Consider the following 20724-nt stretch of genomic DNA (forward strand, 5'->3'; position numbering starts at 1 on the left):
TCGGAAAGTCAAGTCTATGCAAATGTTTAAGAAGCCCGTGAACATAGCCTCTCAAGGTGACCGCGTGGGAATATGTGTCTCACAATTCGACGCCAAACTCCTAGAACGTGGACTAGTATCGGCGCCCGGCTTCGTGCCCTGGATTTGGGGGGCTATCATTGATCTCCAAACTATCCCTTACTTCAAAGGCGAGATCAACAGTAAAGCCAAATTCCACATTAGCTTGGGCCATGAGACTGTATTGGCCAAGATTACCTTGTTCCAAGGCATGGGTGCGAATGCGGAGGAATTCAGTTACGAACGTGAGTTCTTATACCGAGAAAATCTTCTTGAAGAGGGCGATGGAGAAGCAATAATCTCAAAACAGTCCGTGTTCGCTCTTTTGGAATTCGATAAGGCTCTCCCCGTAGTACCAGAGTGTAAAGGTATAAAAAAGGAATCGTGTACTGTTATTGCTTCATAAACGTCTGTCTAAATATTGATATTCTCTCCGTCATTTCAGTCTTGGGCTCGAAGCTAGATATCAACTCGAACAGTCCAACTTGTCGTTTAGCTTTTCATGGCCAACTCTTAGAAATGTTTGAAGCCAAGGATTATCACCTGAAAGAGCTTCCGCGACTCAAAATCTTCAAAGAGAAGAGCAAAACCGGCGTGGTCGAGCGAGCGAGCAACGAATGCGAGGCCATTTGCAAGAATATGTTCAAGAAAGAAACGAATTTGGCCTTATTTACCGGCTTGAAGGTCAACTTGTCAACAGGGGAGAGTGGATTTATTGAAGATTCCTTTGGTCAAAGCGGGAAATTCAAAGTACGAATTCCAGGTAAGCGTCATTTAGGTTGTTCTTCGGTACCCATTGTTGGTTTCTACTGATTGAGGGTTGTTAACATTTTCAGATGGCCTTCAACCTACCACAATGGATCTGCTAGGAACAAAAACAAGTAAAAAGAGTAAAAAAGCTGAAGATTCCTCAAGTGCTGCTACAGAGTTCAAGAGCGTTGGGCTATTCCTCAACTTTAAAAAGTATATATTTTCGAAGAAGATGGCGCAATAGTATGTAAAAGTAAAACTTGATGAGCAATACTCTGATCGGTTAGATTGCTTCTCTGTTTAATTGAACTCAAGAATTTTCAGACATATTCAATCAGTGTTAAGAAATAAAGTGAACTATTCAAGAGCACGCAATGTCTAACAAGGAGGTCGTGTTTATAACTTTTCCAAGTCATACAACACTTCCAAAAGACATGACATACTCCAAGCCTGAATGGGATTACTTCCGGGACAAAAACTTCCGTCATGATTGGTAAGCTCTGGGATGCCTCGCCAATGCGAATTTTGAACCTCGATGTAATGAGCCGACAAAACGCTCATTACAAAATTCCGTCCCTCGTCCAATTTGTGAACCTTCTTGGCGAAAATGAGATACGCCCGGAGAAAGAAACCCACTGGCCAAACCCACTCTGGTCCTTGATGATAATTGAAACCATGAGCCACAGTACAATCGCTCGAGTCATCCGAGTTGTCGTAATCTCCACGGTAGCACCAATCATCTGGATCCAAGGTTTTGATTCCGAGAGGTCCAAGTAGCTTGCTTTTCACCACCAGAAGTGCCTGCCAAGCCCGCTCGGGATTGAAAAGCTCAGGTGCCACCGCCATAGTTATGGAGAAATTGCAACGTAACTGATAATCCGTCCAAGGCAAACCACTATTCAGAGTGTCCTTGTAGATATCAGTTTTGTTCACCATTTCCGGATGTTTATCATTGGGATCATCCCGATGTACGTGATAGAACGTCTCAAAGTTGTCTTGGATTTTTTGGGCCCACTCCGCCAAAGTCATAGTAATCTTCGAACCATCGTGATTTTGCTTTTCCACGTTATGAAAAGGATACCGACCTTGCTCATTCAATTTGGCTAATCCCACCAAGGATGCATAACAGAGTCCCACAATTTCTACAGCGCTCCCATCCTACAAAGATCGAAAGCTCCCACTTCAAATGAAATCAAAGATAATTCACCTCCATTAGAGACTTACCCGAGGGGTGGCCGGTTTTCCCTTGATTCCGGCTTTAGTACTAGATCCCATTTTGTCCATCCAGGTTCCACAGTTGTGAACATTACCTCCAAACACAAATCCTGTGCTTAAGTCTACGCCAATTTCGTTGTTAAATCCCATGTCCAACATGTGCTCATCGATCCTTGTACCGGCATTCCGTTCTTTGAATTTCAGCCCTTGGAAATGGCGCAAAAGTGCCTCGTGAATTACTTCTTCCAGGTTCTGCTCGTAGGCTCCTGGCGGCGACAACTCTGCCTCGTCCGTGGGAAACAAACGAGACACTTTGTCCTTGAGGATTTGGTGACCCTCGGGAGCCTCATTGACGTAGGAAATGATGCAATACAACCACCACCAGACCGCGTCTCGGCAATTGAATCGGGCGTTCTTACCACCATCCAGCAGATTTGGAATCAGTCCATGTCTCAGACAAGCTCCATAACCGAGAATGATGTATCTGGCTTCTTGGTACCTCCCAGTGAGAATCAGGAATCCCCTGAGAGCGATGAACGTGTCTCTGCCCCAACTTCGCATGTAGCCGGTGGAGAAATGAGGAAGACCCGCTGCCATGGTGGGTGCCATGGCTAAATCCCCCACAACGAAGGGCTTCGGATCTGCGAGATTGGGAGAAAGAGCGGGAAGAGGAGCCGATTTGACAACCGCGGTATGCGAAACAGATCCAAGGGCCAGGGCTCGAAGGAAATTGGAGCCGTTAGTTACGAACGAGGACATCTGTGACCTACGAAAACAAGGTAATGTTACTTGCCTATATATAATATTTATGGGGGAATACAAATGATTTGAAGAACACATCAAACTAACCAGGCTCGTCGTAGAAGGATAATGTAGGCAGTAGAAACCACTGCATCGAAGTATCGAGGTATGAGATACCGCTGAATCTTGCGCATGTCCCCGAAGACATCGCTAAACCACTTGCCAAGGCGGTTGGTCGATTCCATCTTGATCAAACGGCCGCTGATGTAATCCATTAACCAGTTGCCGTTTCTCAAGTTCCCTGGTAACCAATTCCCGAGGTCATTTTGGTGTCGGATCTCGCTCAAGATGGACATCACGCCTTGTAGGCCTGCATATTTCAATGATCCATACCCGTCGAGATGGTACGTTCCACCTCCATCCTCGCTCTCCTCTTGAACACATCGATATAGCACGTAATTCAGATCGAGGAGAGAGAGTTCTTCAACAATCTTGGAAAACTCTGAATTATCATCCAAAATTGTTCCCAACTGAACTTGCACCTTCTTTGAAGCCTCCAATTGCTCATTATGAGGCTGGAACCGGAAAGCGACCACTGATCCAGGTGTGAAATGATGAAGGTCAATTGATGTAGCCAAAGGGTTGCTCGAGTGACCTAGACGGCAATAATGGGATTGGTCAATGGAGATGTTCTGTCGGAGATCTGGTTGGAAGTTTGAAACTCCGTTGATTACTTGAGGATCCTTTTCAAATTTAGCATCATGAGCTTGCATGAGCTTGGCCTCCAAAACAACCTCCATGAGCTGGCCTTCAACTGTGACCGGCTTGATAATTCGGACATGATTGGGATCCACTCCACTAGAAAACGCCGTGTGAGCCACGAGAACTATGGATTCATGAGTTTGTGGATTGTGTCGAGTGATGGCTACAATATCCTCGTCCATTTGATCCACATAGACCTCTTTGAATCCTTTGACACCCAAATATTTATGAAGATCGTTTAGAGCCTTCTTAACAGGAATGATGGTTTTTTCGATATCGATTTCTTCGAGTTTTTGATAGGTGCGGGATTCTGACACCACATGAATATGATGGGGCACCAATTCGTCGTAACCGCGATTCGATCCACTGGCACAACAAGCCATGTTCACTAAAGCCGAATTGGGAATAAGATCATAGATTGATCGTTTCTCAACTGGACTAGGATTGTCATGGGTCATGTCGAAAAAGATTGCGTGCGCCATACTGGGAACCAAGGGCCGTTGTCCGGGCTGCAGAAACGCGCCCACGGGCTCACCACCAAAGCGATGAACGAGACGACCTTGCTCGTGCGAATTCCAGGCCGAGAGTGCCTCACGGATCAGGGAGTTGATTCCCAAACGATTGATAAAGAGGTTGTCTTTGCCCTCTGAGCTTGTGAATAATTCGGCAATGACATAAAGGTTGGGTCGAACTCTGCGAGCTGCATCTAACATGTATTCTGCCACATGAATAGGTGTACTGTGGCAATTATCCAAGCGAATGCCATCAAATACACGCGCTGTTTGTTCGGTGTATTCTCGCATGTAGTTCCACAACCACGGGCAATCTTCGGGTTTTTCCCCGAATCGCAATTTTACCGAGTCGCCCCAGGCAACCAATTCTCGTCTTAAATAGACAAGCGATCCAGGGAGGGCAAAATTGATCAACGGGTCATGGCCCATGACCCAGCCTAAAGTATAACATCATTACAGAGTCGGATCAATCTTTAAAAAAAAACAATTAGGAAAATGTCCTCAGTTTGCTACAACAACTCACCATTGTGAGCCATGAATTTGGCTCCACGATTATCGTACATCATGGTTTCCTCCTCCTCCAGAGTTTCTTCTCCGGCGGTGAAGTATTGGCAAACGAGAGGATTTCTCGCACCGCAGTCAATTTCTTTCGGTCCGTCTTGAGCTACCCGGTGATAATGAGCCCCCTTGAACACATTGTCAACTCCCGAGTTCAGATGCTCCCAGGCCTTGTTGTACGCCTCATGGTTAAGTTCGTCCAGTCTTTTTTTTAATTCCGAGCAACAGTGCAAGATGCGATCCTCTTCCGTGTGGCAGTGGTTGTGTTTCACGTTAAAAATCTTCAAAGCCAGGTCCAGGTCAATCGAGCACTTGAGTCTGCGAAACTCTGGATCTTGGATAAGGACAATATCTTCCAAGCTATGCCCGTGGTTGGCTTGATCCGATGGAGGGTCCGAGTTCAAAATCTTTTTTTCGAACTCGTCCAGTACGGTGGCCACATCTAACATGAAGAACTCGTAAATCTTTACTTTGGGAAAATATTCGTCATAAATCAGAGCCCTGGCGGAATCGAGATGTGCTTGAGTTGACACCTCGGCTTTGGGGATGCCTTTTGACGTCCAGAGGCCGGATTCGATATCTTTACTAAGATGATAGAGGACTCGATCGAAGAGAAATGCCGGTCTCAGATGAGGAGAGTTCAAACAGTTGTAGCTTGCCTCGCTTTTCTCATAAATCCACTTGGTCTCATTGGCAGTATGGTTTAAGACAATGTCGCAAATGCTCAAGATCCCCCACTCCTTTCGCATCTTGCTCACCACGTTTTCGACATCGGACCAATTGGCTTCAAAAGTCACATTCAAGCCATGTTGATCCTCCAAAGAATACCCAGAGTTTGACCCTCCCAAGGTCTGAAAAGATAATTCTTGAGGGAATATTTCTGGTGGGATTTTAAAATGCTAGCTAAATACGAACCTGCACTGGAGTGAAATGGATAACATTAAAACCACTGGCCTTAGCCACTTCCAATTTCGATTCCCACGTTTTGATATGGCCCAGGTTTTTGGCCAACACGGTTTGGCACTGGAGGCAATCAATGTTGAGCACTTCGTCATTGGGACCCGCTTTCAGAATGGGGTCCACCAGGAAGAAACCTTGACCACCCACATCCTCGCTATGGAGATTTCAAGTACAAAATTGAACACACCCTCGGACCTGATACATCTTTAGCAATTTCAAGTTACCTCGAGCAGGTAAAGTAATATTTGTAGGATCCGCTGGCTTGAATATCGATTCGAACATAAGCCGCCGTATCATCTTTTGTGTTGGATCCTTCATAGGCCCAAGTCAAAGGACGAAAATTCTCCCGGTCATATGAGCCTCCATCCAAGGGGTAGTTGGTGAAGAGATCAATGTCACACCCCAAGAGGGAGGGACCCAATCGAAATTCCAAAGTGACGCCTTGTTGCAGTCGATAGAGGTGGGACGTTCCGTCTTCATGAGCGTGAAGCGATAAGACCCGCAACTCACCACTCACATCCTTGGCATCCATGATGCTTGTGCCGGAGAATCAGCGCCCCACTCAGATTGTTAGATTCGATCGGTTCGATTTCGGCCAAGAAAGAACTTGACCACTTCAATGTAGTTTTATCGTGAGATTCTTCTCGAGATACATGCCTGGAAACCGGTTTGAGGCACATGTATGGCATCCGAGTGTTCAACTCGAGTCAAAGAGGAAGAACGAACACCCGTACATGGTGTGTATTGTCACATTTGTACAAGTAGAGAGAGCTAGATCATCTATAGAGCTAGCTAACTAAGGGAAACTGTATGTATTTTCCATCATGGTTTGTTTGTAAACGACTCCGGGACAATTAGGGCTGGGTAACGGCCCTAATGGGTAATAGGAACTACTGCCCACGGGGTAAGCACATTACGAGATTTGTCGTGGTTCAGTCGAGTCAAATGACACCAATATGTGTGTGCTCTTGGAGTCGCAAGGTACTTACGTGTAAGTTTGCTTTTGATGAGGAACTTTTCAGGTTTCAAAGATAATGACAAACCCTGGCTTCGTGTCGAACCTTTTTAAGATCTTAGTTCCTGGGTTGGTGTGCAAGGTGACTCCAAAGATGCCCTCTCGTTGTTGTCCCAATGTGATGGATCACTCAGTCTTAGTCAGTTATACGAAGTACACTCTTCGCCGACCCTGTGAAGGGCAAATTCCCCCCTAGGAACAGAATCTAAGCAAGGGAGCTCTCACGTCTTATGTCTTTTGACTGCCTGCATCCATGCAGATTGAAAGGCAAGAAAGCAGGCCAACACTGACTGCACAGAACCGCCCATTTTAGGACGAGTTCCATTCGTTGAGCCAACAATGTTCATGCTTGTACCGTACCGAAAGTACCGACCCTATCGAAATGCATTGGCATCCTTTTGGGATGACCGGATGGAACCATGTAGGATATTAAGTCATTCCAAGCAAGGGTTGTACGCGAAATAGATAAAGGAATCCAAAGAAACTTGGTTTTACAACAGTTTAAGTTCAAACAGGAAACCTGCATGCAGAGACGCGCGTGGTTTGGTAAGTGGCTCCACTTCAAAAAAAAAAACTTTTCACCATTTTTGCCTTTCTGGCCGGAAAAAATGCTTGAGCCATTTATTTTTTAACCTTTTAGCCATTTTCCCACTTTCTTGACTCATTTTTTGACTTTTTGTTATCATTTTTCACATTTAAGAGCTTTTTTGCTTATTTATTGTCATTTGGGACCTTATTTGCTTCCTTCTTAACATGTTGCGCCTTGTTTGGGAACTTTTTATTGACTTTTGTGAAGCATGATCAGATGTAGGATTGAATCCTCAGACAAGACTTTATAGCATTTTTCTCTTTAGGTTTTCACGGGATTCACTAACCCCTCCAAAAATGTAATCCAAGGTATAATTGCTTCAATTATGGTAGTTCTTGCGGCGATTGTGCTGCAGCCTGCCTAGCCCACACAGCTGAAACTCGAGCCAATACTTTAGACGTCACTATAAATGCATTCACATTCTTCCAAATGGCGGCCCAAATGTGGCTAAATATGTCTTTGACACGATTACAAGAGATAAATCAAGCAAGATGTACTCAAGATTATCTCTGAGCTATATAGAGACGTGTAAAGTACCCCATCGGATTTCAGGTGGGTGAGCTAGTAAGGCTACGCAGGGACTCTATAGAGAGGAAACGACACGGATTTCCCCTCACCGCCAACTTAGGCCTTTGCGTTGAATCAAGACATTAACTCCAGTACAAATAAAACAAGATTATCCGTACTGCATAGTACATTAAGGTGTTTTTAATTAAATAATGATCTCCTTGATGTATATACAAATCCGTCCATATACTAAATATTTCTGAATTAATCTTGAAAGTCAGAAGAATAAATGAACATCAAATTAATCAAAAACAATCGAATTGTTTTTCGATTGAAATTGGTGAAATATTGCGTAAAATTGGCTCAATACACATAGATAGAAAATCATCAAGAGTCATTTTATTAATTCATGGGTAATGTAGACTGACAAAATATAAAAAAATGTATGGAATAAGCAATAAAAGTGCATGTACATAAATGTTAACAAATTAGAATATCTTTGATGGACAATTGATAATTTTGTCTAAACCCACACATTTGACAAAAAACATCAGGCAGCATTGATGAGAAAGGAATGAGTTATCTTTTTGTAGAGTTTAAATTTCTACCTATTAGAAAGTTTGCATAAAAGGCAGGCATTATTTAAGGGGCGCAGAGAAATATCAAAGTACAGTAGACTAGATCTCAATTTGCACTTTGTACTCCAATAAATTGTTTTTCTTGCAAAAGCATCCAAAATACCAAAATAGTCAAATAAAACAGGTGCCATATCTCTTAAAATTATTATTTCATGATTATGAAGCATCCAAATGAGTTTAAAGAACAATACGTAGCTCAGAGCTACAGTATGTCTACTTTTGGATTGAGGGCCATTCCTAGAGTGAGAACCATAGTTTCATAACAAATGCGTCAAATTACTTGAAATTTGGTCAAGATGTGTCTGAAAGAATTTTCTACAAATAATATTTTTGGCAAAAGAGAATTTATTGATTGTGTTTTGAGCAAATTCTTGTTTTATCAAGAAAACCTAATTAGCAATTTTCAGTTGTTGTACTTTAAGGCATGTTTAAAGTCATTTTAAGTTTATCTGAATGCCTGGTTTTAGGCACATACCATCAATGGTTACGAAAATGATATTAGTCACATATTTTGTTCAATAATTACGCCAATAACTGACATTCAAAAATTTCAGCGGCAAAAGTTTAGGCCTTACTTGGCGGGAAAGGTTTGGTGATCACAAAAAGGTGGCGTTTCCTTGCTTTAGTGTCCTTGGGCTACGCCACAATCGCGGCAATAACTACCATGATTTTACCACGTCCAGTGCTTCCAAATTTTCATTGACAAAGTTGTTCGGCATCTTTGGATATCGTTCAGCAATTATTTTGAACCATTTAAGTCCAATATTTTTCTGATAAAGATAACGTTACATTGCAAGTGGCAAAAATATGCAGAAAATGCGAAAAAATATTTGGTGCCAACTTTTTGCCATCAGCAAGAAATGTGGAGACACTTCCCTCTTGGAAGAACCAGAGGGCGCACAAGTATGAAATCCCAAAGATTCCCACTTCTCTATAATGACAATCACAAAATGTCAAAACATTCAATCTCAAGCTTGGAAGGCCAATGAATGGTCAATGCTTGTGCTAGGAATTGATCCTGATACTTGATATCTTGCCCTTAGAACAAAATCAACACAAAATACAATTTCTCACATTTTATTTGATGAACAACTTAAGGCCCTCTTAATCCCCAATAAAATGGTGTCTTTCTTTTGTCTAGTGCATTTGCTTGCCAAACTTCATTGGTCATACTGTGGGTTTATCAATTCCTGATTTTAACTAAGATTAAAGATTGTACTAGATTCATGCCAATCACTTTGGTTCGTTGATTATTAGTGAAAAATAAATTTGCCCTTTGAGATATCGTGTATCTGAAATAGAATATTAGTATTTGCAATTTCTTAATTTAGAATAATCTAGGCATTATGAATAAATCTGTATCAAGGTGGAGGATTTCTTATGTTACTTTTATCCAGATTATTCAGAATCAATTTGATTCACGATTTCTTAAATCTCACTTACATTAGACTTTGGTTGGATCAGAACATGACAGATCGATGGGAAGTTGGCATGTGCATTGATTTACCCCTACTTGCGCAGATATGCTAAGATGATCGGAACATAACAGGCGACTGATGTATATCGATATGATAGGTAATTCAATAAAGAAAACGTACTTGGTTGAGGATGTCTCTACTGAACTACCTATAATATTGATATATATTTGTCGTCTATTCCGGTCATCCTAGCAAACCTGAGCAAGTAGGGGTAAATCAATACATGGTCCTTCGATCTTGTTCCGGAAAGTTGGCACCAAAAACCCCCGTTGCCTGGTAAGGCTGAAGAAGCTCGCACCGGCTGGCTTAGGCACCAATTGAAGATGTTTGGATAGCTCCCATCGTAAACATCACGATCACGGTAGTATGCAACACCACCAAAGAATCACCTTGATGGGGATTAAAACGGACGTGAAATTTCCATCAAATAATAGCATTTGGCGTTTCCAAGACTTCCTAAAGTACTCATGTTGGAAGGACAAAGTTTGTGGAAGAGCTTGAATTCCTAACGTTGCGATTGGCCTTTAAATTGGCCTTCCACCCGTGAGATTCCATGTTGTGAAATTTTAAGAGGTCACCAAGTGCCTCAAAAATAGTCTTGAGTATATAATGCTTGATTTATCTCATGTAGCCGTGTGAAAAAACATTTAACTGCATTTTGGCCTCCATTTGGAAGAATGTGAAAGCATCTATTGTTCAAAAAGTGAATGTCTTACCCAGTCACAATTCAAAATAAGTGCTCACGAAACCATGTGGGGGTATCTCACTAAATTCAAAAATGAACTTTTTTCTGCGATCTTTTAAGGTCCACTTTACAGCCCCAGTTCCAGTCCATATTCTAATTGTTAACATTTCGCTACCAAATTTGTTGCTGCGTGTTTTATGGTTTGAGGAGCAGTGTCGAAGTTTTCAATCTGATAAGACAGGCTAAAATCGAAGTCCAATTTGGATGATATTAAAATAAAAGCAAAAGTCAACTCTTTGTATTTATTGATCCTTGCTACATCGTTTCAAGCATCATGTACTTTGTGTGAGCTGAATCATATCTGACTTATATGCATAGTTTGCTTGCTCCGCTCCTTTTAAGCAAAGTGCCTTGTTATCTGTTTTTTACACGGCTCTGATGATCAAGAACTATCTAGACATATAGGTCACAAACTCTGCAACTGCACGCGTAGTTTAGGTAATGGCGTGGAAATATCACTACTTAGCAGTGGCATGGCTCCACAATTGCATACTACTTAGAGATTGGGCGTTTTGCTTGGATGCATTTTAAATGTTATTCGGGATCATCGGGATTCTTTCTTCTTCGACGATTCCTGCGTTTCCTCAAGTTGCCCCTGTTTTTCATTCTGTTTCTCCGCCGTCGTCGTTGGTTTTTCCTTCGCCGTCGTCGTTTTCTGGCAGCGGTGGCAGCCTTTGCAACCTTCGATTCAGATTCATTATCATCCTGATTGGACAACGTTGTTGGATTTGATCGATTTGATGCAAGCACTTTGGTGATTACTTCCGTCGTTGCCATGTCAGTTTGTGATTCGCCAATGGTAGTTGCTTCCATAGACTGATTTTCAATGCCCAAGTATTCCACGAGCTGACCATTTTCCCATAAACCTAGAAATTCAGATCCGTCGGGATACACCATCAATCCCACTCCCGTTCTTTTATCCACCTGATGCTCGCCAATGTATTTAGCTCCATTGGGCCAAGAGTAAGTGCCATTTCCATGGAAACGACCATTCCGGAAAGGCCCTTGGTAGATTTCTCCATTGGCAAATGAGTAAGTGCCTGTCCCATTGATGGCATTGTCCTCATAAGAACCGACAAAAGTGGCCCCATCTGGCCAACAAAAAACACCATGTCCATGTTTGAGACCGTTTTTATACTGACCAGAATACGATGAACCACTGTTGTAGGTCAGATTTCCCTTGCCGTGTCGTTTATCGTCTAGCCACTCCCCTTGGTATGTGGAACCATCTGCATATTGAATGGTGCCATTTCCCAAGAGGCCATGCCATGTGCCCTCAAAGAGATCTCCGTTTCTATACGTCATAGTTCCGGGTCCATGCGGCGAGTCTTCGAGCCACTCTCCACGGTAAACATGTCCGGCTTTGTAAGTCATGACGCCAAAGCCGCTCAACTTTCCGCGGACAAACTCGCCTTGATACAAGTTTAGATTACCCAATCGGAGCTCTCCTTTGCCATGCCTTAGATCGTTTTGAAATTGCCCCGAGTATTTATCACCGTTTTTGTACAGCAGAGTGCCTTTTCCGTGACGCTTTCCTTGTTGCCATTGACCCACGTACCGATCTCCGTTGAGGTAATACATTTGACCAACTTCTTGTGGTTGACCAGATGTATCCAGATCCCCAACAAACCAACCATGTTTCGTCAAATGCTCGTCTCTGTCTCTTTTATGGACCTTTCTCCCCAAAGAGAGCATAAATGTACCATTTCGAGGAACCATGAGGTTGTTCTTGAAGCATATCGTTTTGGGCAGACATCTGAAAATGACCCCGTCCCCCCAACGAAAGTTCAAACCCTGCCCGTGCATCCTTCCCTTTATCAGAACACCCTGATGCAGGTTGTCATTGTTCCAAAAGCTCGCTCCCCATCCTGTTTGGTGACCATTGATCCAGTTTCCAACGTAACTATCCCCATCCAACCACGTCTGGGATCCCTGCCAAGCGAGAGACATTCATTTAGCTTGCATTCTTGGGTTGAAATTAGACTCTTCTTACTTTTCCGTGGGGTAGCCCGTTTATCCACTCTCCTTTGAACGTTTTACCATCAGTCCAAAGAAACGTGCCATTTCCGGACATGGTTCCATTGGCAAAATATCCTCTTAATGGGGGACAAAAGGTTACAACGGGATTTTCCCTTAATTACAAAGTTTTGTTCTTACTTATAAACATCTCTCGGAGGTAAATGAAGCTCCCCTTTTCCGTGAGGTAACCCGGCTCTCCATTGGCCGTTAAAAGAGAGACCATTTTTCAACGTCACATTTCCTTGACCTTCAGGCTTCCCATCAACCATTTGTCCCTTAAACAATTCGTGGTCGAATATCCAGCTCGAAGCGTTGATGTGAGGGAAAACCAAATCTTGTTCGAGGACATCCAGACATGCAGAGAATCGAGCCATGAATAGGCTAATGAAAGGCAGGTGTCGCATTTTCTGAAGAAATGCTTCTTGAGCTTCGAAGCCTCCTCACTTGGCCACCAAATTTTCCCTTACAACTGGAGCTAACTGACTCGATTTCAGCAACGGCACTAGGCAATTTGAAAACGAGTTTCCAAATGGCTAGGGCACAAAAACTTAATTCAACGATCTTAAACAAAGCAAGAAAGGGGGCAAGTGACACACATAATGCACGATGAAATGAGGTCTTCCCCACCACGAAGTAAAAACTCGTAAAAACTCAAGACTAGCGGGACTCTTATCGAACTTGACCCTGGGCCGTGATGAACGATACTTGGAGAAGTTTTATTAGGCAAGCAATACTAAACACCTCAACGTTTTACGTTCGATCTGACACTACTGAGACCCATCGCATTTCGAGCCAATCCGGGCGGGGCCACATTGGGGTTCCAAGGCATATTGGAAGTCCCTAAACCAACAGCAGGAGGACCTACGCCATTAGCCGAAAACCGCGCCCGAGGAGCTCCCGCGCCCTCCAAATTAGTAGATCCAGCTAAGGAACCAACGGGAGGGGTATTAGATCCGATGGGTCCGCCATTGTTGGCTCGATTGAACGGTTTGCGCGAACCACCCCCATCCATTCCGCCGCCGCCGCCGCCGCCGCCGCCGCCTCCTCCCCCGCTTCGATCCCGATCGGCATGATTAGAAGCGGCTATGGCGGCAAATTCAGGGTTGGGTTCGCTGGAAGAGAACAAGCGTCAGTGAGCATACCCCTTGGGCCATTCATTGACCGTCCGAATGGATGGTACGTGTTTTCAATTCCAGAATTCCAGGGGATTACCTGAGGAAAGGCACCTCGGAAAAGATGAGACAGAACTCGCCGACTTTGGTGAATTCGCCGCCTTTTCCAACGTAAAGCGTGAGACAAGCTTTCCAAATGCTGGTGTAACCTTTGGTCATGCGGATGATATCCCCGGATTGGACGTGCTTCCCGGGTTCGTCCCACAACGAGACATTGACGGACCCGGTCTTGTCGGCCACACTCACGGTGCGCACTTCATGAGACTCTTTGGTGGTGTTGGGCCGACCCACGTCCAACACGATAAACATCAGAGTCATGTCCTTCATACCGGGTTTCAGACTTCGAATGGGCGTGTACTCGCCCATTGTTTTTTGTCGACTTCTACAATATATGACTATATGACTATGTATGGAAATCCAAATCGTTCTCCATTCGGTCTCTGATACCGAGCTCAAGAATGGACCCGACACAATCTGGCGAGATCCAAGTGTTATCGGGTTATTTTTGAACAACTAACAACGAGTCGACTGCCTGGTTGATTTGAGTTAATCAGGCTAGGTAGCCAAGTGTCCACCCAATGTCAAGGATTTGCTATCGATGTTTCTAGCCGAAAACAACACAAACAGGGTTGCGTAAAATAAAGATGGTGATCCGGCCCGATCAATGGTCTTGTCAGACACACCTGGACATTGAGCAGTAAATTTGCCAAAGCTTCGAAACGATGAATATCAAAACCATAAGTAATATACACCAACGATTTTGTGGAATCTGTCGGTTTCAAAATTCAGCATGCTTGATGGGTATTTCAAAAATATCATACGAATGCTTTCAAACAATTTGTTCAGATACAACAATCTATTGGAATGTGGCATCACTGGTAATGGATGCTGTCGAAAAAATTGAAGGTGCGCCAAATTTGAACCCAAGGTCTACCTGGCCCACTGGCGTGTTTCTACGTTAGTACGTGGTATTCGATATTCGATACGAGTATGTGAATGTGTATGACCATCAAATACTTCGGTGAAATTATTTTACCCAATACGTTATCTTCTTTTAAATCTTTTGTAACTAACGTTTCTTTTCCATAGCAAAGCGATCGTGAAATCAACATTCAGGAGGCCTCGAGAGTTCTAGCGCTTCAAAAATAGGATTGTTTGAACTAATCATAACCGTCTTAGAAATATCACTCTAACTGTAGGTTTTATTACGCTTGACTGGGTTGAGCTCGAGAATGGACTAAGGAGGAAAGCCGATTTCAATCACCGCATTTCTTTGGCCAACTCTTCCTTGGACGACACCAATCCCGACCAATATTTATCGACCGCGACGAGTCTTTTAGCTAAAGTGGAATCTTCAGCCATAGGGTCTTTGTCAATTTCCTTGGACTTGGAAAAAAGTTTGCCCGTCGTGGTGACCACACTGGGGTCCATGGCCAGGAATAACGTGGTTTGTGAGCCACGCATCACATCACTCGTTAGAAACCAGAGCAGTGGGTTGGAGAGAAAATTCCCAAGAATGCTCTTGTCCACGCCCATGTGGCGCTTGATCTGGGTTCGAACCACGCCTGGGTAGGCGGCATTCACTGTCACGCCCGATTCTCTCAGTTCTTGGGCGAGATGGTGAACCAAAAGCATGTTGGCCAACTGACTTTGCTCAAAGGCCTGAGCCGCATTGTATTTTTCGACCTGGTGCAAATGTTTCAGGTCAAGTTGAGCCTTGCGATAGTCGAGATTGATCAAGAAGATGATGCGACTGGGAGCCGCTTGTACCAAGTAATCTTTCAATAGGCTGGTCAACAAGAAGTGACCTAGGTGATTCACGGCCCAATGCATTTCGATTCCATCCTTGGAATAGCTTTTCGGGCAATTCATCACCCCAGCATTGTTGATGAGCACATCCAAGTGATGTTCTTGAGCCTTAAAATTGTCCACAAACTGTCGAATGGATTTCAGCGAGGCCAAATCACATTCTCGGCAATAAACATACCTAGTCCGTGTGGAGAAAAAAGAAGGTGATGCTTCTGGATAAAGACTTGATCCCATTGATAATTGAGTAACGCGGTCTTACCTATTTTTGGTGGCCAGTACGATATTCTGACGGGCACTTTCACAACGGGCCATGTTCCGACAGGCCATATAGACCTTGGCACCGGCTTGAGCCAACGTGTAGGCGGTTTCTTCACCCAAACCTAGATGTCATGAGAATGCATCGAGGATAATTTTCTGATGAGTAGAGTCTCATCATTCATTTATTCATTTATTGATCCGTTCATTCATTACCGGAGTTGGACCCCGTCACGATGATCACCTTCCCCTTCATTCGCTCCTTGATGCTCCGTTGATCATTATCACGATCGTAGAGCTTTTCCCCTCCGATCTTGTCTTTCCAGATGACCGTGACGCCTGCTAATGTACACAATACACCTCCTGCCGTGATTACGGCTTGTCCACGTTTGGAGAAAATCATGGCGAGTTAATTCATCATTTAGCCCACCTCTAAACTCGTAATATTGGTCAGCATGGGAGATCACAACGGTCAAGAAGAATTTTTAACCGAGGAGCACGTAGCGCTACGGGTTTTCACGTTTCCAATCTCATTTGTGACTGTTCATGTGTTCATTATCATACGTCTGTATTATTTGCTAACACATTGTTTTTGTCAGCTGATTACCCAAGCCCTGAGCAGGACAATCCAGAATGTCTCTCCTAAACCCGGAGGGCCATAGCAAAATCAATGAGTTACAAGACTAAGTTCCGGAATCTAATCAGGTGCGTCATCGATTAAGCCCAAAAGCTAAAAAAGAAAGTATTGTAAGCATATGTTCAAATTATGATGACTTTTTACTATTTTTGAAATTATGGCTCATGAAAGCATGTTATTCTATAAAACGCCTCTCTTTATTTCTCGACTTTTTGACCAATTTGAAGGGCTCTCCGTCTGTCAAGAGACGACAAGCTGGAAATCAACAACTTCAATGAATCAGGTTGGCCAAAAAACCAAATTCTTTTCAATTAAAGATGGAGTGACGAAGAACAAAAATGGTTACCATCTGTGGGCAAATTCATTACGAATCCAAAACATTGTTTCAATACTTTGATTGCAACCCTTTACCAGAGTGTAATCATGTGCTCGTCTGTATTTTTTTACTTTCCTGTTCAATTTGCCAAAGTTTTGGGTTGGAATATATGGTTTTTGCCCAAAAATAAAGGAAATATCTTGAAGTGACGAATAGGGGATGTCAAGTAAAGGAAATTCAAGGAAAAATGTGGTCCGGCGCCCTGATTTTGGCCATTTTGGGGAGAGAGAACTAAGACAAACATCACAGTCAACTCACACCATTCGCCCATTGAATTTTCAATTAATCGAGTGATTTTGAGCGGCTTTTTTCCTTTTTTTTTGCGGACTTCCTTACTGCTACCGGGATTGGAATCCCAGCAGTTCAAGACGAGAAGATTTTTCATTTTACTTGACTTTTATTTAAATATATTATTTGCTCGACCAACAAATTGGAGTTGGCTGATCTAGCTAATCCATGAATATAAGGTTGGTCAGGAATTTTAGTCAAAAACTTGTCCAAGTCTGACTTAAATACTGCTACTGGATCAACCCCTACATAAACCCTAGGAATATTTGAGGGCAGCAAATTGAACAATGAGGGAGCCTGAGAAAGAAGAGAGTTGGACTTCATTGTTTTAACTAGCCTGGATTCTCGAGGGCCTGAAGGTGCTCTCAAAACGCACATAAAGCCTCTACAGTCACTACAATTGACCCTAAATCCTGGGTTGGGACAAAGCTCATGAATGTTTTTGAAAAGGTACAATATCAGATACCTTTTGTACCTTCTCTGAATACTGTACAATCCCAACCTTTCTAACCCCTCCCAGTATGAGAGCTCTCTCATATCCTCAATGTTCCTAGTAAAACATCTTTGGACCTGCTCAAGCTTTTGCAAACCTGCTGAACTAATTGGAGCCAAAATGGGAGAGGCATATTCAAGATGCGGCTGAACAATCAACTTGTACAGAGTTAGCATCGTGATACTTTCTCTGGACTTAAATGTGCGATATATCCAACCACACATTTGAAAAGCCTTACCCACCTTCAACTGGATATGCTCATCGAACTTTCCATTATTTTGGAGGACTACACCTAAATCCTTCATGGATGAGACCTGCTCAATATCTTTACTGTTATATTCTAGTCACCGATATCAATTTACATTTATCACGACTCCTGCTCCTACCATCATACTTGACATAGACATTTTCCCTTATTATAAATACCTCCACAAACGATCAATAAATATCTAGTCAACAGCCACCAAACTCAGTGGAGTTGAAAACACACTAGAGAACTGATCTCCAATTATGTTGGCAATAGTCTCTACATTGTCTATGGCTTCCCCATTGACCTCAAAGGGCCCTACAGGGTGTTTGATCTTTCTCTTAGAGTTTGCATAAGAGAAAAACGCCTTTGGATTCGACCTCAGCTCTTGAACAACTCTGCTTTGCTTGTTCAACTGATCTGTCTCAATGGAGGCCTTAATTCTACCTTGGATTAAATCCAACTTTCTTTGAAGGCTAGCAACAACTACCGGATTCAAAGTGCTCTGGAGCCTTTTTGCCAATTTGCAACTCCTTTTAAACAATTGCATCCTAAACTTTTAGACTCTGCCCGCCTTGCGCAACACGTTCAGAGATTGCTAGAGGGGAACAGACGTCCTCAAAAACTGGATCCGATCAGGGTCTAAAAGGTCACTTCCGGCGCTGGGATTTGAACCCACGACACCTTGAGAGAGGATTCTTGCTTTGTTAGATCTGCCCCTTAGACCACTCGATACACCAGCTCCTTTGTGTTACCCAACCCTACTAAATGATGATGTTTGGTGTTAATCAGTGAACGCACTATCAAGTTGGCTCAATACCACAATGCTAATTGCCTGACAAGCATGTAAAATGGAAAAAATGTCAAAATCCAATGCATGGACAGTGCAGTTTGGCTGGGCATGTTGTCTTTGATTTTACTCTATGGAATAACGTCAGTTACCCATGAACGCGTTTACTTGACTAGCCCTATTGATGGAGATGGAGCTTTAGAACGAAAAGTGTCACCTTTGGCATTTAAAGGTGGTGACCAAAGTGACATGTCAAATTATTGGCCTATTTGCAGTCTTTCAACTCTCTCCAAAATCCTGGAAAGTAGTTTACAAACAGGTCTTTACTCCCTTTGATAGTGATCACATGGCCCAGAACCAGTTTGGTTTTCAACCCAAACACTCCACTTGTCATGCTCTACATAACTTTCTACGCCATATCCTCAAAAACAGCAAGAATAGTAAACTATCCGTGGCAGTATTTGTAGACCTAAGAAAAACATTTGACCCTCTAGATCACAAAATTTTACTTGCCAAAATGCTACGGATTTAGCCATTATGTCACAACTTGGCTCTGAAACTACTTGAGTGGACGGGAACAATGTGTACAATTGGATGACACATCATTTATAATTTTATTCCTATGTCCTGTGGTGTACCTCAGGGAAGTATACAAGGCCCATTTTTGTTTCTGATTTATATGAATGACCTTCCAACGATAATACCTTTTAAAACTACGCTGTTTGCGGATGACACAACCCTTCAATATTTTGGCAATATCTTAAACAAATGGACATAGAATGCAATTCTGGGTTTGACAGTCTGATGAAATGGCTAAAAAGCAACAAACTGGCGATTAACTTAAAAAACGACGAAACTGATGGTGTTGAAAACTTCCCTTTGAATTAAAAACCACGACTTCGTGTTAACAAGCAATGGGCACATAATTGAACAGGTTGGAACAGGGCGTAGCTCTACTTCCGTAAAGTTTCTTGGGGTGCTAATTGACAATAACCTGTCTTGGAAAGAGAAAGTAAATCATCTAAGTAAATGCGTGAGGCGGACTCTTTTCACTTCTTTCATGTCTAATATTGCTCTTCCATCGAATCTTAGATTAGTATTATATAACGCCCTAATTAAAAGCAAGCAGGAGTACTGTCTCGAATTTCTGAGCCAAGGTTCCTTGCTAAATGGACTTTTCACCCTTCAGAAGAGAGCAATAAGGTGGGTTGTAATAGCTAAACGTAATGCTCAAACAACGACATATTTCAAAAAGCTCATTATTTTAAGAATTGCAGATCTGGGAGTAGTGAAGTGCTTGAAAGATGTTTTCAGTTGTATAAAACAGTTATCCCTGATTATCATTAACAACTTCAAGCATAAGATCAGAGGGCCGGTATATTCTACCTATCTCTACCTAGCGTTAGACAAGCCTGGCAAGAAAAACTGCCAGATTTTCTTTTTGCCCATGAATGAAACGCACATCACGCAAAGTACAAGTTATAATTTGACCCCGAAGCTATTCAAACTATGACTGGGTGCGTGAGAGATCAAATAATTAGCTCTTTTTGAACTGCATGTACCAACTTAAATTGTTTTGCATGTCAGTAGCGCAGGTATTTTTGGAGTGAACAACTAATCCTCCTAAATTGAATAATCTCCCTTTTCAAGTCCTCAGGTCCAATTTCCTGTGCGGCAAATCAAATGCTTGTAGTCATGGAGGTCTCAATTTCACTAGTTTAGCTAGTCAAGTAAACGCATTCATGGACAACTGATGTTATTCCATAGATATTAGTTATCAAATTATTTTATTTATTATTTTCTAACATGTAAATGGTTAGTTTTTTGACATTTTTTCCATTTTACATGCTTGTCTAGGCAATTAACACTCTGGTATTGAGCGTTCACTTTCCCAAAAATGCCCAAAACCACATTTTTCCTTGAATTTCCTTTACTTGACATCCCCTATATCCCGGTAGGCTTTGATCTCAGTAAGAAACGGGGCTAAAACGATGAGTTAGGCCTTACCTTAGATCGGTTTTCACCCTCCATCCTATTTAAGAGGTTACCTAAAGAGCTCTTACTTCTTGAGATGAGATAAAAGAAATTTGACAAGAAGATAGACTTTAAGA

At 42.7% G+C, this 20724-nt stretch overlaps 5 protein-coding genes across 6 annotated transcripts; 1 reads left to right on the forward strand and 4 right to left on the reverse strand.

Moving 5' to 3' along the window:
- LOC131889316 (selenocysteine-specific elongation factor-like) lies at nucleotides 1–1361 on the forward strand (the record flags this gene model as incomplete). Its single annotated transcript, XM_059238403.1, is given in 3 exon segments — nucleotides 1–425; nucleotides 503–820; nucleotides 894–1361. Coding segments are annotated over 3 exon segments (901 nt in total), but the record flags the coding sequence as incomplete, so codon positions are not given.
- On the reverse strand, nucleotides 1008–6936 carry LOC131889315 (glycogen debranching enzyme-like). 2 transcript variants are annotated; one of them, XM_059238401.1, is made up of 7 exons: nucleotides 6545–6936; nucleotides 5780–6212; nucleotides 5511–5709; nucleotides 4561–5446; nucleotides 2872–4474; nucleotides 2032–2788; nucleotides 1008–1965 (listed from the first exon to the last, which is right to left on the reverse strand). In XM_059238401.1, the coding sequence occupies exons 2-7, from the start codon at nucleotides 6085–6087 to the stop codon at nucleotides 1204–1206; spliced, it is 4515 nt and encodes a 1504-aa protein (XP_059094384.1). In that variant the 5' UTR covers nucleotides 6088–6212; nucleotides 6545–6936; the 3' UTR covers nucleotides 1008–1203. The 2 variants fall into 2 exon arrangements, with proteins under 2 accessions (XP_059094384.1, XP_059094385.1); XM_059238402.1 differs by lacking the exon at nucleotides 6545–6936 and having other exon boundaries at nucleotides 5780–6344.
- Nucleotides 6937–10750: 3814 nt separating this feature from the next.
- LOC131888213 (uncharacterized) lies at nucleotides 10751–13112 on the reverse strand. The gene is made up of 3 exons (XM_059237008.1): nucleotides 12685–13112; nucleotides 12521–12623; nucleotides 10751–12459 (listed from the first exon to the last, which is right to left on the reverse strand). Exons 1-3 carry the CDS (start codon nucleotides 12948–12950, stop codon nucleotides 11062–11064), a joined length of 1767 nt encoding a protein of 588 aa, XP_059092991.1. The 5' UTR covers nucleotides 12951–13112; the 3' UTR covers nucleotides 10751–11061.
- Nucleotides 13113–13243: 131 nt separating this feature from the next.
- On the reverse strand, nucleotides 13244–14334 carry LOC131888215 (SOSS complex subunit B2-like). Its single transcript, XM_059237011.1, has 2 exons — nucleotides 13759–14334; nucleotides 13244–13658 (listed from the first exon to the last, which is right to left on the reverse strand). The coding sequence occupies exons 1-2, from the start codon at nucleotides 14082–14084 to the stop codon at nucleotides 13289–13291; spliced, it is 696 nt and encodes a 231-aa protein (XP_059092994.1). The 5' UTR covers nucleotides 14085–14334; the 3' UTR covers nucleotides 13244–13288.
- Nucleotides 14335–14893: 559 nt separating this feature from the next.
- Nucleotides 14894–16577, reverse strand: LOC131888214 (retinol dehydrogenase 13-like). Its single transcript, XM_059237009.1, has 3 exons — nucleotides 15999–16577; nucleotides 15787–15907; nucleotides 14894–15705 (listed from the first exon to the last, which is right to left on the reverse strand). The coding sequence occupies exons 1-3, from the start codon at nucleotides 16183–16185 to the stop codon at nucleotides 14979–14981; spliced, it is 1035 nt and encodes a 344-aa protein (XP_059092992.1). The 5' UTR covers nucleotides 16186–16577; the 3' UTR covers nucleotides 14894–14978.
- Nucleotides 16578–20724: the final 4147 nt, after the last annotated feature.

Source organism: Tigriopus californicus, chromosome 10 (assembly GCF_007210705.1).
Source record: "Tigriopus californicus strain San Diego chromosome 10, Tcal_SD_v2.1, whole genome shotgun sequence".
Classification (NCBI taxonomy): domain Eukaryota; kingdom Metazoa; phylum Arthropoda; class Copepoda; order Harpacticoida; family Harpacticidae; genus Tigriopus; species Tigriopus californicus.